The sequence below is a fragment of the Acomys russatus genome, chromosome 28 (genome assembly GCF_903995435.1).
Source record: "Acomys russatus chromosome 28, mAcoRus1.1, whole genome shotgun sequence".
Classification (NCBI taxonomy): Eukaryota; Metazoa; Chordata; class Mammalia; order Rodentia; family Muridae; genus Acomys; species Acomys russatus.
Window position 1 is genome coordinate 227,435 of NC_067164.1, and position 17,509 is coordinate 244,943.

The 17,509-nt window shown below is 42.9% G+C and overlaps 1 protein-coding gene and 1 pseudogene across 2 annotated transcripts; one reads left to right on the forward strand and one right to left on the reverse strand.

Annotated features, from left to right (window-relative positions):
* Positions 1-3,407: 3,407 nt before the first annotated feature.
* LOC127210841 (E3 ubiquitin-protein ligase RNF181-like) lies at positions 3,408-3,857 on the forward strand. Of its 2 annotated transcripts, XM_051170599.1 has the most exons (2): positions 3,408-3,765; positions 3,841-3,857. In XM_051170599.1, the coding sequence occupies exons 1-2, from the start codon at positions 3,408-3,410 to the stop codon at positions 3,855-3,857; spliced, it is 375 nt and encodes a 124-aa protein (XP_051026556.1). The 2 variants fall into 2 exon arrangements, with proteins under 2 accessions (XP_051026556.1, XP_051026555.1); XM_051170598.1 differs by having other exon boundaries at positions 3,408-3,857.
* A 399-nt stretch (positions 3,858-4,256) lies between these two features.
* Positions 4,257-17,039, reverse strand: LOC127210466 (uncharacterized protein C2orf78 homolog; annotated as a pseudogene).
* Positions 17,040-17,509: the final 470 nt, after the last annotated feature.

The window sequence follows — 17,509 nt, forward strand, 5'->3', positions numbered from 1 at the left end:
CATTTTGAAATTTGCAGACAAATGTATAGAACTAGAAAATATCATCCTGAGTGAGGTAACCAATACACCAAAAGATGTACATGGTATCTGCTCACTTACAAGTGGATTTTATCCATATAGTGTGGGATACGCATATTACAGTTCACAGACCCAAAGAAGATAAGTAACAAGGTGGACCCAAGAAAGGATGCTTAAATCTCACTCAGAAGTAGAAATAGAGCAGACACTGGAAATGGTTGGAGAGAGGGAACAGTGTAGGAGAGGGATCTTGGAGAGAAATAAGGGTGGCAATCTGACCCAGGGAGATGTAGGAGAACATAGAGAAGGGAAACTGTGGGTGGGGGTATCTCTTTGACAAGATTGGAGACCTACAGCAGGGTAGGCTCCTGGAAGAAAAGCAATCTTTACAATACCAAGGAACTACAAAGTACCCTGGATAGCAGAATCACGTCTCAGATGAAGTCAGTTTTTCACAGCCATGGGGGCTGTAACAGCTTAATAATATCCTAGAAGATACTTTTAGATAAGTGAGTCTGAATTTAGGTCCATGTGTAAATACATTAGTTAAATCAATTGTGGTTTTAGAGAGAGAACAGAAATACTCAGTGGCTAAAACATGGTCTTTTCATGCTGGGAACATTGGATATCCATATATAAAGAAAGAATTTTGATTCTACCTGGGATGGTGGAGAATTCCTTTAGTCCCAGCCTTCTGAAGGCAGAGGAACAGGTAGAGGCAGAAACAGAGGCAGAGGGAGGCAGATCTCTGTGAATTCAGTGCTATCCTGGTCTACATAGTTCTGGTAAGCCAGTGCTTTGGAGAGAGACCCTGTTTTAAGAGACTAAAAGTAAATTTAAAAATAAACTCAGACATTAGGTTGCCTAAGTTTCACTCTGTAAAAAGTCAATCCCACATGCATCAGATCCCTGAGTTTAACAAACTTGAAAGTGTTAGACTACAGTTAGCACCTACAGTTGAAGGTAGAAGTATAGGTCAGGATGGAGAAGGACTCCAACCACTCAAGTAATTGTGGCCATAGTTGAGAAATGGTTCCTCAGGGAACTAAAGGGATCATTCCCATCAAAGAAAACAGTTACTTCAGGGAATGGCGAAGAGAACGGAGCAGACAGAGGATTAATATCTAGATCATTTACAGTTTCATAATATATTTAAATCATAGGATACAAGGCAACTTAGTCTGTTTAGGGTAGAAAACGACAGTCCTCAAAATAGTGTGAGCATAGCATGAAGGTGTTCAGATTCAGGAGGAATCAGAAAAATGCACAGTGAAACTCCAGGAGATGTCATCCAAGGTCAGTGAGCTTGGTTTCCAACAGCACTGTCATCGGTGAGGAAAATGTGATGTACCTAGCCATAAAGAAAGTGAAGTTATGTTGTGTATTGAAAACTGGATTTCATGTGAAATCTTTTCCAATCTCTTTGGAGTTCTGTCCATCTTACACCTATCAGAACAGCTGAGATTAAAACTCAGGTGACAACACATGCTGGTGAGGATGTGAAAAAAGGGTACTGGTGGAAACTATAACTATTTTTGGAAATCACTCTGGAGCTTTCTCATAAAATTGGAAATAGTGCTACCTCAAGATCTAGCTATTCCATTCCTTGGCATATACCCAAAAGATGTTCTGCCACACAAGGACATTTGTTCAACTATGTTCATAGAAACCTTATACATAATAGCCAGAATTTGGAAACAATCTAGATGTCCCTCAACCCATGAATGAATAAAGAAACAGTGGTACATTTAAACAATAGAATACTATTCAGCTATCAAAATAAGATAATCTTGAAATTTCCAGGCAAATGAACTAGAAATGATCATCCTGAGTGAGGTAACCCAGACCCAGAAAGACACACATGGTATATACTCATTTATAAGTGGATATCAGCCCAACAATGACATCCTCTGAGAGATTCCACAGCCAGACTCTTGGTGAAGAGCTGAGAATTGTGTGGAAGAGTTTGGGGATCAAAAGATGGGGCTTGAGGGGGAGTTGTCAGGAGCTCCACAAGGAGACTATCAAAGCTGGCTGATCTGGACCCAGGGGTCCGTAGAAACTGATGCACCAATGAAGGACATTGCAAGCAGAAAACCTAAACCCCCTGTTAAGATGTAGCCAATGTATGTCTTATTCTCCACAGGGGGAGAGGGTAGAGCAGGGGGACTGCCTCTGACAAGAACTCTGGTGCCCTTGATTTGTTCACAGCTCCTTAGGGGAGAGGCCCTGTGGGAGCACAGAGGAAGGGATACAGGCCATCCAGATGAGACCTGACAGGCTGTGGTCAGACAGTGGGAGAGGAGGATCCCACTTATTAGAGGTCTAGGTGAGGGGAATAGAATGGAAAAGGGAGGGAGGGAGGGTGGGGACAGGAAGATAAGAGTGAGGGCATTGCAATAGGGATGTGAATAAATTAAAAATAATAAAAAAAATATTTTAAAAAGAAATCTGGATTTCACTCAGGCCTGATGAGGTGGCTCAGCAGATTAGAACACTTGCTGTTCTTGCATACTTTCCAGGCATAATTCCTGACACCCTCATGGGTGTCACTGAACACATGTGTTACCAAGGGACATACACAGTGGGACACAAAAAATAAATAAAATATTAAATGGATGTATCCTAAAATGGATGCAAGTTGAGACAAACATTAACATTACCAAACCCATCTAAGAAAATAGTCATCCTGATGTTTCTTCTCATCTGTGGGTACTAGATTGTATATACGTGAAAGCATGTATTTAATATCATGAAATATCAGAAAGAGATCTGTCCTTTAAGAATGATGATTAAGGGCTGAGGTGAGAGTTTCCAAATGGAAGGAACTGTGGTAACAGCTCGAGTTTGTTCAGTTTATAAGATAAATTTTAGAAAATGTACCGTGTTCAGTGTCTAGTACAATGAAAACAAAAGTCAAAGAGAATAATTCCATTACAACTGTATAGTTTGATGAATTGCTTTAATATTAAATGAACATTTTCAGTTTTATATCATAAGCTATACTTATATACATATATTATGCTGTCAACATTAATAATAATTAATAATACATAAATTATGAGAAAACAAAAAGCCCTCTCTATATACTATATTCAATAACTGACTCAAATGTCTCTAGTCAATTTTACTGTCTTCAAATATTTACAAGTATTGTAGAAAATAGGTCTATTTACTTATGTAAACACAAAAGTCAGAATATTCACCTATGTACTTACATATATACCTATGTCTCTACACATTCATATGACATTTTATATTCCATGAATACATCTACATTGATGTCTATATTTATCCTTGTCCATGCTGAAAAGCAACTTGATACAAAGATTTGACCTGTTGAGTGACAACCTAAAGCTGTGTCAGACAAGCCCAGCAGTCCAGCAGCAATGGCGTCTTATTTCGATGAGCACGACTGCAAGCTCTTGAACCGTGGACTTGAGGCCCGCAACAATATGTTGCTGGAGCTCATGAGGAGAGTGCATGGGGCTTGGAACTGGGCCCCGGGGAGCAGATCACTCCTTAATAGGATGCACTTTGAAGACTTGGGATTCGTAGACTGGGAACACCACCTGCCTCCACCAGGTGCCAAGGCTGTGGTGGAGGGCCTTCCCAGAACAGTCATCAGTAGCTCCAAGGCTGAGCTCAAGTGCCCTGTGTGCCTTTTGGAATTTGAGGAGAAGGAGACAGTCATTGAGATGCCCTGCCATCACCTCTTCCATTCCAACTGCACTCTGCCCTGGCTAAGTAAGACAAATTCCTGCCCCCTGTGCCACCATGAGCTGCCCACCAATGATGCCAGTTATGAAGAGCACAAAAAAGATAAGGCTTGGAAGTAGAAGCAGCAGCACTGCCTGGAGAACCTCCATGGAGCCACATACACGTGAGGCAGTGGCTAGAGCTGAGAACTCGGCCTCTCTGACATCATCCCTTTGCACTTTGAATCTTCATTAAGGGGTTCTTTCCCCCACCCAGCTGTGCTGCTCACCAGCTGGAGCAAGGGCTCTGGATCCTCTACCTTGCTGCTAACAAGAAAGTTGTCAAAGGTGCAGAAGGTGCCAGGCTGCACTTCCCTGTCTGCTAGCCTCTAGACTCTGGGTGGTAGGGCCCTGGGAGCAGCCACAGCTTGGGGCTGAGTGTTCTTTTTGAAGTCAAACTGTGTCAAAGCCTGATACTCTGTAGCTATTTAAAACTGATAAACTAACTTGCACCCTACCCCCCAAAAATCTGAACTACTGTTATATTGCATAGCCACAATATTGAGAAATTTCCATATTGCTTTCCTGTGAAGGAAAAGCTGCAGTTTCCCAGGGAAGGGGTACTTGGCAGCATTCTCTCGCTTATGTTGAGCCCTCCTCTTCATGGCCTCCCTCTCTGGCCTCTGCTCTTTTGTGATGGGCTGTGAGATAACTGGCCCTGAAATGTCAACTTTCCTCCATGGAATTGGTTGGTGGCTGAAGTCTTGCAGCAGATGCTGGGTTTGGGGTTTGGCAGGTGAGGGTGCCTTGTTCCTGGCAACAGAAACAAGCTCCCTCTGGAGTCAAATATGAGATGAAGCTCTATAGGGTAGAGGCCTTGATGCAGCAGACTGAGGCACAGTGCTAGACTGGATGGGTTGGGTACATTAGGTCATGAGGCACTGGTGGAAATGGGTAGAGCTAGCTTGGCAGAGGCCATCAAAGATGCCCTGGTAGAAGGCTGCTGGGTTGACCTGAGTGAGGTAGGCTGATCTGAGTGGGAATGAAACACTTCTGGCTTGAGGCTTGTCCAGGGTTGGGAAAGGCAGAGGTACTAACTTGACATTCCCAGGTGGGGGCAGCGCATAGTGGGGTGAGTTTGGACACATCATGTGCACACTGTTCGCTGATCTCTGTGCCTTGCCTAGGGTTGTGTGAGGGCCTTGGCCCTCAAGTGTCCCATCCAGCATGGCTGGCATGAGTGGGCCTGGCCTGGGATCTTTGTTGCTACAGGAGGTTCCCAGAGCCCAGGAGAAGCATGTGCTTGTTTTCTTCTCACTCTTCTTCCCCAGTATGTGAGAGACCTGCACGGACTCCAGCAAGTGTCTGCCGAGGTGGGTTCTAGGCTTTTTAAAGTTGTGGTGGCTGAGCTCAGGAGGATTCCTCTTCCTCTTGGCCTTGGGGATGGTGGGCTTCTCATCTGCTTTGACTCTGTTCCTTGACTGCTTTAGCTCCTCTGTTTTCCTGGAGTTGTTTTCTCTGGTCCACTTGGCCATGCCATGCTCCTGTGCTCTAGGTGTGTTGAGCCTGGGTGCCCCTTTCTGAGCTTTCCTCTCCAAGTCCTTGGCCCTGTTGTCCATCGCCCTGTTAGTGACTCCAGCACTGCCAACCTATCCCTCTCCCTCCACCAGTTCTCAGCTCTGGATTTTGGACTGAGGAGATCCATCAAGCAGCTCAGAGACTTCATGGTCTTTCTTCCTCACCTGCTCTGATGGTCCACTAATAACTCTCAAGATGTCCTTGGCCTGATCCCTCCAGATAACTGTGGAGACTTTAGGTTTGGTTGCTGTGGGATCTTGCACTTCTTCTAGGTCTGTGAGGAAGTTCATTAATTGTGGAAGATAAATATCTGCCACCAGTGTTTTGATGTTCAGATGGCTGCTGGAGAACCATAAGCTGACTCTCAAGCAGAACAGAGTATTTCATCTGGTGATATTAACAAATCAAAGAACAAGTAACAACAGGTAGAGAAGGGCTAAGATCATCAAGTCAGGTGCTCAGAATACCCAACAGAAATCAGCTGAGGCAGTTGAGGCTGTCAGTTGATTTCCTGATAAAGATTTCTCTCCATGGCTGTTTCCGAAATTCTAGCTTCTCTTTTCCACTATAAGCACCTTGATTTTATTTTATTAAAGACATGTTTTTATTTATTTGTGTGTGCATGCACTGTGTGTGTGTGTGTGTGTGTACAGTGCAAGTACCAATGGAGGACAGATGAGGGTGCTGGAGTCCTTGTGTGTGCATGCACCGTGTGTGTGTGTATGTGTGTGTGTATGTGTGTACAGTGCAGGTAGCAATGCAGGACAGATGAGGGCACTGGAGTCCCTGTGTGTGCACGCATCGTGTGTGTGTGTGTGTGTGTGTGTGTGTGTGTGTATGTATGTGTTTGTGTGTGTGTACAGTACAGGTAGCAATGCAGGACAGATGAGGGCACTGGAGTCCCTGTGTGTGCACGCACCATGTGTGTGTGTGTGTGCATGTGAGTGTGCGTGCGTGTGTGTGTGTGTGTGTGTGTGTGTGTGTGTGTGTGTGTGTACAGTGCAGGTAGCAATGCAGGACAGATGAGGGTGCTGGAGTCCTTGGAGCTGAAGTTGCAGGCAGTTGTGAGCTGCCTGATTGGGTGCTGGGACTGGAAATCCACTAGCGCTGCTTATTCTCTTGACCACGGAGGCTCTCCCAGCCCCTTCTAGGTGCTTTTATATCATGGGGAAAGAGGGTAGCCCGTGTTGGACATGCTTTACCTCATAGCTTTTCTCAAGAGCACAGTAGTTCTGTTTGTGGACTGTTTGCTATATTCTCCTCTCTGTCACTGAGTTAACAAGAGCGAGGGACAGCAAATACCCACAAAGTCCATGGTGGACACCATCAAACTGTCCCACATCCCTTGCTCTTCTAGACCAAAAATGCTGCCTCCCTTCTGGTATTGTCAGAAGCAGGCTTCTGTGCTAAGCTCCCAGCATCAGTGCAGTGCAGATGCTGCTGTGTGTCAGGGTGTGCTAAATGGAGGAGTGATGTTTCTTGGTTTTCTTTCATGTTCTCATCCACTTCTGGGGGCATTGAAAGCTCAGCTTTAGTCTCATTCAATCTTTTATTCTCTGTTTGTTCCATGCTTGGAGATGGAGCCCAGGCTAGGAAATCTGAAGAACTGTGGATGGTGGCTGATGAGGTCCTGTCTTTGTCCACAGTTAGTGTCCTCATTTTGGAAACCTGGGTGCAGGAGTTGTATAGTTCTGGACTCTGCAGAAGACTGAGTGTCTAATCTGAAAGTGGCAGTCAGAGGGACGTCTCCTTTTCCAGTGAAAAAAGTCAGGGAAGAAGTCAGGACCTGGTAAGTAAGATACTTCCCACCCTCCTTTCACAGCACTCAGACCCTTTTAACTGTGTGGAAGGCATTTCTATGTGTTCTTCTTGAGCAGGACTGACAGCACTTCTGTCCACAGGCAGATGATGACTGCTCTATTTCTGCTTACAATGCCCTGTGGCATTTTCTTACATGTTTCGGTGTTGCTTTGTGCTTGGGTGCTGTGTGCATAGCCACCATGGATCCGGTACCCAATCCCCTTGATGTGTTCTCCTCTGTTGCCTTCCCCTTTCTCTTTGAGACTGTGGCTCTCATTTCCCTAGAACTTTGCTATTAGGCAGGTTATCTGGCCCATTAGTTTCAAGAACTTACCTGACTCTGCCAAATTCTTTCATTTTATTACATTACCCAGATACCCCCAGATGCCTGGCTTTTTATGTGGGTTTAGGCATCTAAGCCTCATTGGACACTGCTGTGAGGCAAGCATTTCACAAACCAAGGTTTCCTCCAGACCATGTTTCACAAACTTCTTATAAGTACATGACATTTGATTTAAGAAATTAAAATCTTTGGGTTTGGGTGTGATACAATATTAGATAACATGTCTTCATTATTGTATTATCTTGGCCATGGATTTCCTCTGAAGTACCACAGCAGAAGAAAAAAGAAGCAGCATCTTTGGCTGGCATAGCAATTGTCCGTGGGCTGTCCCTAACTCTGTCTCTACAGTTTTAGGTGTAAGAGTATTCTATGAGAAGTGCTTGGAATGTGGGAAGAGCACCTTCTCCAGGCCAGATTTGAGCTGCACTAATCTGGAGGAGAATTTCAACTCATAGAAAAATCTAGTGGCATGCAAACGAAAAGCCCTTCATGTTTTCTAGAGCACAGAGCAACGACGAGGAAGGAGATGATTACAGTCAGTGCATTGGATTGATTAGCATTAGTAGTAACATCCATGACTCTGGTGACCTCAGTGGCCATTACTTGATGCTGGAGGGATGCCACATACTATGGCTCTACATTTTCTCCCATTATAGAGTCTGATGATGGGGGTGGAAAGCTAGAACTAGAATAACCTGTCTGGACACACATTCTCATTCCATTTTGAGTGCCCACTACTGAATGGTGGAGCTAACTCTCCTTAGAGTGCTATTCCCACTCCTTCCCCTCCTGGCTCTTTTCTCACCGTGAAGACTGGTGTCTGTTGTGGCTTGAGCAGGTGTGCAATAGGAGAAGGCACAGGTGGAAAGTTGTGTTTGGAAATTCATTGGCTCAATCTCCTTTTGCCCCATCACCATCTCAGGTTTCAGGGCAGAGGCCTGACTCCCAGAGTAAGACACAGAGCTATAGGCATGCAGGCTGTGCCCAAGTTGTCCATGTATTAATAGAGGGCCAAGGCTAGTGTGGTCATAATAATACATGTTGCTTCCACCTGGTAAGAAGGTGTCAGGCTGTATCCTTGATTTGGCCCCTGTGGTGCTGCGGCATGGAGAAAGCTGGCAGACTGGGTTGGATAGGGACTATGGCTTTGGACTCTACAATGTTATCACACTGAGAGGTCACAGACAGTGTGGAGAGGGGCGTGTCCTGTTTCATGATGGTCACAGTGAAGTGCTGTAGTGCATCTGCCCTCCCATCTGTACTTCCTGTGAGATTCCACTTGAGAGCACCTGGATAGGACAGTGCTAAGGTGGAGATCTTTCCCTGGCCGGTCTTCACTGTCACTGTGGTCCTGTCAGCATATTGGTAAAAGTAGACATTGTTCATGAACATGTATTGAGAAGTGCTGGAGCCTGATGGCAGAAGCCATGCTGAATTCACAGTTGGGGTGGAGACCCTGGAGAGTTTGCTCACGATTCCTGCTGAGGATGTGGATTTGCTCAGCACAGGCAAGGAGGGATGCAGAACATTTTTGTGTCCCAAAGAAATGTGTGCTTTGGAAATTTTCGGTAGGAACAAGAGGACAGTGTGTAAATGATGAGATTGATGTTTTCTATCTTTCTGTCTGCAGTAGTTCTATCTCCACTTTGTACTGTCTTGGGGATGTTTCTTCACATATCTCAATTCTAAGTTTCCAGATTGATTTTTGGTACTGAATAGAATGACACTAATTTGATGAATTTTCTGCTCTTCCTGTGTGGATATCAGATTCATAGTAGATCTGGTCCACATTTTGCTCCAATTTCCACACCATCCTTCTTTGCCATGCTTTGTCTTACTCTCATAGCTCCTATACACACTGTCTGAGAGCTGTGACCCAGAACAGAAATGCTTAGAGATCTTCTCATGCCTCTTCCTTGGCTCTGTCCTATACAGATACTCCCTTATGTAGGAAAACATGATTTCCACAGAAGCAAATCACCAGGGCCCAGAGAAGCCTGTAGAGACTGAAGCACCAAGCAAGTATCATGCACAGAATGGACCTAGGCCATCTACACAGATGTAAACTTTAGGAAGCTTGGTACTCCTATGGGTCCTCTAGTAAGTGAAGCTGTCTCTGACACAGACTCTGTTTTCTGATATTGATCATTTTCCCCTGGTGGGGCTACCTTGCCAAGCCACATGGGAAGAGGATACTCTCAGTCATGATGCAACTTGATATGTTGGTGTGGGTGGGTGGGGGCACTCCATCCAGTGATTAGGAGAAACAGTGAGGGAGCATACAACTGCTAGGAGAGGAGGGAGGGCCCTATGACCGGAAAGTAAAATGAATAATTAACCAAGTGGATTAAAAAACCTCTACATAAAACCAGATATACTAAGTCTGTTAGAAGAAAAAGTAGGGAAGAGCCTTGAACTCATTGCCACAGGAGACAACTTCCAGAACAGAACACCAACAGCTCAGGCTGTAAGGTCAACAATTGATAAATGGCACCTCATGAAACTGAATCTTCTATAAAGCAGAGGTCACTATCAACAGAACAAAACAACAGGCTACAGACTGGGGAAAAATCTTCACCAATCCTGTATTTGAAAAAGAGCTAATATCTATAATATATAAAGAACTCAAGAAGTTAAACACCACAAAAACAAATAACCTAATTAAAATATGGGATTCAGAGTTAAACAGAGAATTCTCAACGGAGGAATATTGGCTGAAAAACACCTAAATAAATAATCAATGTCCTTAGTCATCAGAGAAATGCAAATCAAGATAACTCAGATACCATCTTACACTATCAGAATGCCTAAGATCACAAACTCAAGTGACAGCACATGCTGGTGAAGATGTGGAGAAAATGGAACCATCTTCCATTGCTGGTGGGAGTGCGAACTTGTACAACCACTTTAGAAATCAATATGGTGCTTTCTCAGAAAACTGAGAATAGTGCTACCTCAAGACCCAGCTATTCCACTCCTTGGCATATTCCCTAAGGATGCTCCACCATACAACAAGAACATTTGCACAAGTATGTTCATAGCAGCCTTATTCATAATAGTCAGAATCTGGGGGAAAAACCTGGATGTCCTTCAATCAAAGAATGGATAAAGAAACTGTGGTACATTTATACCATGGAATACTACTCAGCAATTAAAAACAAGGGACTTTTGAAAATTGCAGGCAAATAGATAGAACTAGAAATGATCATCCTGAGTGAGATATTCTGACTGAGAAAGACACGCATGGTACGTACTCAGTTACAAGTAGACATGTTACCTGACCATGGATGCCCTCTGAGAGTCTCCAGTCAGTGAGGGATTGGCATATCGTGGGACCCCAGGTGAGAGTGGTATATAAGAATGGGGAAAAAGAAGGACCCACAGGCTCCAGGAGCCCCACAAGAAGACCAACAAGACTGGCATCTTTGGACCTAGGGAGGCCTGCACAAACTGCTGTACCAACCAAGGACAATGCACACAGTAAACCTAGACCCTTTACTCAGATATACCCAATAGATAGCTCATTCTCCACAGTTGTGGGGAGAGGGAGGAATGCCTCTAACATGAACTCTGGTGTCCCCAATTTGACCACTTCCCCCTTGTGAGGAGGCTTGGCAGCACATAGTGGAAGGGGAAGTAGGCTATCTGGATGAGACCAGTTAGGCTGTGATCAGATGGTGGGGGAGGAGATCCCCTCCTGTCAGATGTCTAGGGGAGGGGAATAGGGTGAAAGAGGTAGGAGGGGTAACAGGAAGATACAAGTGAGGGAATAAAAATTGGTATGTACTCTGAATAAATTATTTAAAAATAAAATTAGAAAACAACACTCAGGGTCTCTCTAATAAGGTAACCTGGCCTTGAAACTACAAGTACCAGCCTGCCTCTGGGATGCTGTTGCCATAGGTGAGTCCCAGTACCACCAGGCTTGTCCATACTCTGTACTGTTCTTCTCTTTTAGAAAATTATGTATAAGGTATTTAGTATATGAATACTGTATATATCTGTTTACTTCCACCTTCTAACTCCTCCTGTGCCCTTCTCACTCCTTTAGTAATTCATGATCTCTTATCATTTAAGTGTAGCTCTAAAGCACATGTGTGTATATGAACTTCATGAATAAAAACTGTTGATAGCTTTTCATGGTGTGCTTACGTGTTTTTTAGAGTTGACCTTGTGGGATTTGCTAGACTATTAGAGGGTTCCTCCCCAAATAAGATGGATTCATTCTCTGTTACTCTTAATTGCCTGTAACCCTTCTAGAGGGAAACTCTTGGGTCAGTGTGTGTTGTACAGAACACTGTAGCTCAGCGTAGACTTGATCTGATCTTCCTGCCTTCAGCCCTGCATATTGTGTTTCCTGGTGTGCCAGCACACCTGGTGTGAGTGATACCTTTAGAACAGAGCTGAACTTGAAACAGTAATAGGGAAGCAGTAGTTGAGGGAGACCATCACAGTCATGGTGTGGAGGCCTAGATCTAGGCACACCTTGTTCGTTTTTTATTTGTGTTGAATTTAATGCCATGAAGAAGTGCCTGATTCTCTTCCTGATCACTTGCTGCTTAAGACTCAACAACGCAGAGTCCAGAGCATAATGACACTGAAATTTAACTGATGTGGACAATATTACACTTGAGAGTAAGCTCTCTGTACTAAGTCAACATGTTATTAAGAACCAAAGAGAAATGTCACACTGAACTCAGATTATCTATATATCTAGTACCCACAGTATTCTAAAGATTACAGTAAATACTTAAAATAAGGGAAGATGTGACCACACAAACATTTTTCAAATAATTTTCATTACCTGACATTGTTGGGGTGGGTCTGTGGTGTAGCAACAGTTATCCAGGTAACAATGGAGCAGGATAAATAGTTGTCTTTGTCTGATCAGCAGACCAATACCAGCTATGTGTCCAGTAGCAGAGAGTGCTCGCTGGTCACTGGTCACAGGTGACCTGCGGTGATCTAAATTTGTTTACAGGTAGCATCATGGTAACCCCAAAATTCTGCCAGGTGCTAATAGGTTGGAAGAGAGAATGACATCACAGTTCAGGCCATAGCCAATCAGAAGGTCTGATTCTGAGCTAAAAGACAGGATTGGGTGGACAAGATGCTAGGAGACCAACAGCAGCCATGATTACAGAGGTATAAGCTGGTGAAAGTGGGTGATCTTGTCATAGCAGACCCTCTTCCCATGACTTTTACTCAGGATATCATGGCAGTGCTTCTAATAAAGTTCCTTGATGAAGCTGTTTATAATGTGCACATGAAGCGTCACATTCAACAGGATGTATAGGCTCAGGTTACAGTGTGTATACATGCTGTATCTACAGAGAGTAGCCTTAGCAGGATAGAGAGAGACATCCAGGTTCAAGAAACTCAGTCAAGAAGCCTTTTCAGTTGATTTGAGTTGTGAGCTGTAAGCATTTTTCCATGATCAAAGGAAAAGGGCAAATGGCTTCTTTCTGGCTGTTGAAGGGCAGGGCTGGGGGCATTGAAGGCACCTTGTAGAGGATGATGATCTCCAAGACTCTTCTCTTTGTGTTTCTCACTCAGGAGTCCTTCTTTAGGCTGTGATGGCTCAGGTTGGACTCATATTTCTCTTCTCTGTTTTCATCCGTCTTTTGTACACTTTGATTCTTGGACCAGCGTGACCCTGTGTCTTTACATGAGTATCTGCTGTGACTGTGAACAACCAGACCAAGTGGTCTTCATTTTGTCTTGCAAATGCAAGCTTCTGACCTTAGAAGCAAATAGCAGAATGAATGGAAGGGATGCTGGCTGCACACATTCCTTCTGTCATTAATTTAATGCTGTTCTCCTGCCCATACTCTGCTACCTCTGGATGTTTTCTCTCCTCATCTATTGTTTTCCTGATGTCCATTTGTCTCTGTAGTTCACATTTTTCTGGAACTCACTATGGATTCCGCTCTTGTTTCATACACATGGACATTTTTTGTCTCTGCCTCCCTTTATAGAAGCATTCATGTGAGCCCATAGGTCTGGCTGCCTTGTCACTTGTTCCCCAAGTGAAAAGAGTGTGGCAGTTATTGTAGCCTCTTTCTAGTTGCAACAGTCTCTGTAGAGTCTTGGGATTATAACATTCTTTACCATGCTTGAGTTTGAGACCAGGCTAATAGAGGGTGCATGGAACAGTTTGAGAAAGTAAAAAGACTTTTGTTGGTACATGTTCCAGAGTAATGAAAAAGCAATATTATGTTTATTTATTTGCAAAGAAAAGATCAATCTGTTCCTCATCTCAATGTATTTGTACTTATAGTGTTTGGCATTTTTTAGATATATAGGGAAATCTTGGGTTTTTCTTCATTTTTATTTGTGTTGTATCTCCATTCTGCCACTCACTGGTATGTTCATAGATTGTGGTATACAGCATGAGTCTAGTATTCATTCATATACATTTCCTATTGTATTTGTCACACAAAGCACTAATATGACAGTGTCCATTAGTCTTTATTACAAGTGTCCCTAGAACTACTTAAGCTGTCCTCCAGCAATCACATGAGGTGTTAGAGTTTACAAGAGGATCTTTCAAAATGAACTAGCACTGTAGCATGGGACTACATGTCAATCTCAGTAGAAATGACCCGCATGCAGATAATTTAATATGGTTTAGTGTTGGACAAATTTGTGCAGTAAGAATGTACTTTTTCACATGACACTGGAAATGTCCCTGTCTTTCACCCCAGGAGATTCCTTCAGGCTCCTGGTTGTAGATGTTTCATACTGTAGCACTGTAGAGTCAAGATGAGTAGACAATTACCAGGACTCTGTGATGAGAGAGAGGAGGACAGGGAGAGAGACAGGAAGAGGGAGGGAGAAGGAGAACACAAAAGAGATGGACAGACAGAGGAGAAAGAGGAAGATGGAGTGACAGCAAGAGACAAAGTCTAAAAGACAGAGACAGAAAGTGTGAGACAGAGTGTAATCTGCATTTTGTTTTGTAATCCCATCATTTCTATAGTTTTAAATTGTGCAAATTTATTTGTTTATTTACTTTTTGTTTTATGGAAAATAGAGGACCTGGTTCAGACATATGCAGACCCTGTGCTTTCTTCCTCAGTTTATATGAACCTGACATAATTGATTTAGAGGGCCTTGTGTTCTTGTTGTCTTCCATACCCTCTGGCTCTGACAATCTTTCCACCTCCCCTTTTGTGAGATTTCCTGAGTTTTGAGGGAGAGGCATTTAGTGGAGTCTTAACGTTTCAACTATGTCCATGATGTCTGGCTGTGGGTCTCTGCATCTGTTTTCTGTTGCTTTCAGAGGAAGCCTTTGATGATGGGAGGACAACTCACTGATCTATGATTATGGCAGAATAGTATTAATCATAATTTAATTGATACTCTTTTTTAAAGACCAGTAGTGGTTGGTCTCACCGTAGGTCTCAGGGCTATCTAGTCTCTGGTTTTTGGTTAATCCAAGCAATGTTCGGTATGGGTTGTTTCCTATGGAGTGGCCCTGATCCAATAAGACATTGTTTATTTACTCCCACAAATTCAGGACTGGTTGTAAGTCATAGACATTGTATCTTGGTTTGTTTGTAGTTTTCTCTTTTAGTAGTCTATAGAATACCTTCCACTGCAAAGGCTCTAGAATGTAGTGGTGAAGGCTCCCTAGAGGCACCAGCTCAATTTTATGCATTCAGTGAGTGTATTGAATGTTGTCCTACACAGTGGTGCTCTCTGTGTCAGGTTGTGGAGAACATTACTCGTCTTAGTACCTGCCTCCTTCTGATGATTTTTGTTGAGCCTATGGCCAAAACCTCAGTTGAATGCTAGTTAATGACACCACCGGGAGTCTCACCTGGTGACAAGACTCAGGTTGGGCTCACATCTTTTTTTCTGTGCTTTCATTGCTCCTTTGTAGGCTTTGATTCTTTGACCAGGTTGACCTTGCATCTTTGAACTAGTGGGTGGTATTACTGTGAACATCAAGAATAAACGGTCTTCCCTTCATCTTGCACATGCTTGTAAAGTAGTTTCTGCCCTTAGAAGCAAAGAGCAGAGCAAATGAATGGTTGGCTGGCTGCACACATTCTCTCTTTGATTTTTTTTGTTGCTGTTCTTCTGCCTAGACACTGCTTCCTCTGGATTTTGTCTCTACTTTGATACTTTTTCCTTAGGTAGGTTTTTTTTTGTAACTCATGTTGTTCTGGAACACAGTGTGGATTTCTTCTGGCTTCAGACACCTGGACATTATTTTTTCTGCTCTCTCCATTTTTCTTCTAGAATCATGGTTGTGAGCCACTGAAGCTAGCTGTGTTCTTTCTTTGTTTCCAAGTGAAATGTGTCTAGTAGTTATTTTAGCTTCTTCCTTTCTGCAATAGCTTTTGTAGAATCTTGAGATTACCACATTCTGTACAATGCTTGGGTCTGAGACCAGGCTAAGTACAGAGTGAGTGGAATAGCTAGAGAAAGAAAGAAGGTATGTGACAGTACAGATTGCTGGGTTACATGAAACAGTAATGTTATTTTGGCTTATGTGTGAAAAAGACAAACCATTTCATCATCTCAATGTATCTTCACAGACAGGAAGATGGTTTTCATATTGCTGAAATTAGGCAAATTTTGTGGGTTTTTTTTTTTGTCATTTTGTTTTATGTTGTATCTCCCCATTCTATCATTCATTAGTAGGTTCATATACTGGTAAATGGCACAAGTCTTATTTATTTTATCTGCCATACAAATATGACAGTGTTTATTTAGGTAAATAAATGAATTTCAAACCAGAACCCACTGAGTGAGGTTATGGCTTAAAACATACAATGTCACATTATCAAATTATTTCTAACAGGTTATAAATCAGGAACAAATATCTGCTTTTGTTATCATTTGCTTTGCTTATACATAATGATCTATAACTAAATCACATAAACCCTGAATATGATGAAATACTCATATAGGCAACTACCAGATTGATAGAAGTCTCTTTTGGTCTCTTTTGAACATCTGTTTAGCTTTTAAACAATTGTTAGAGGTACTTTTGGTTCTGCAAAAAGACATGCCACAAGCTGTGAGGTCTGCGTGTTCCAAAGGAACCATCATGTATACCAGTTGGGGGTTCACTGATTGAGTGCAACAACAATCCATTCTGGATAATCTAAGCTAGTAAAAATATTCAGAAAATTACACTGAGGGACCATGGTTCAACAAACATGAAAACCCAGGAGCCAGCAGAGGGCCATAGAGCAGAAACTAATGGATATGCTTGTCAGGATACATGCAGGTCTGAACCACCCACACGCTCTTTCTTCTGCTCTTGCCCTGGTCCTAGTTCAGGTGACACAATCCTGTTTCACAGGCCTTGGTTACAGGGTTTAGCCTGAGAGGTATGTGTTGCCAACACTAATCTCAGTGCTGAGGGTTCTCTCCAAGAAGGAAAAAGAAAGCTAAAAATGCAGTAGTGTCTCCATAGATGTTACACCTTGGAGAAGTGTCTCTTCTGCCAGTTGGTGTCCTACCAGAGCTCATAGACTCTGCAGTACCTTTCCCAGAAGACTCAGCCACCTTGAGCTCATGAGTCACATGTCATTCTCACTCCTGCTCACTGTGTGCTGCCTACCTCCCTCTTCCTGGGCCATTTTACCTAGTGTTCTCCACATTCTTGGTGTGGAAAACCAACACCATGTCTGTAGTTGTATACCTGTGTGTACATTAGGGAAGTGGAATGTTTGATTTGGGGTCATAGGTTGTTTTTATGAAACTTTTTAGATCTTCGTAAGGGAATTCTAATTGCCTTATAAATGCAAACATTATCAAATAAATTTATTTGAAATATATTTATTTTATAGGTGAGTCTCATGCATTTGAAAAACACTTTAAGCAAGGTCCAGCTGAATTCTCTTTAAGAAAAAAAAAAGTACTTCTAAAACTTGTTCATTAGGAAAACTCATTAATTTGAAGACAAATTCCCAAGAGCCTTTTGTTTCTCATGAGAAGAGGCCTTTGTTCTCCAACTGGAAGTGTTTAGCATCCTTCTTTGTCATTTGAGCATTGTGATGAAGGAGAGGGGAGAGAAGAAGGCTGGCGTTCTCAACAGCACCAGGCTGCC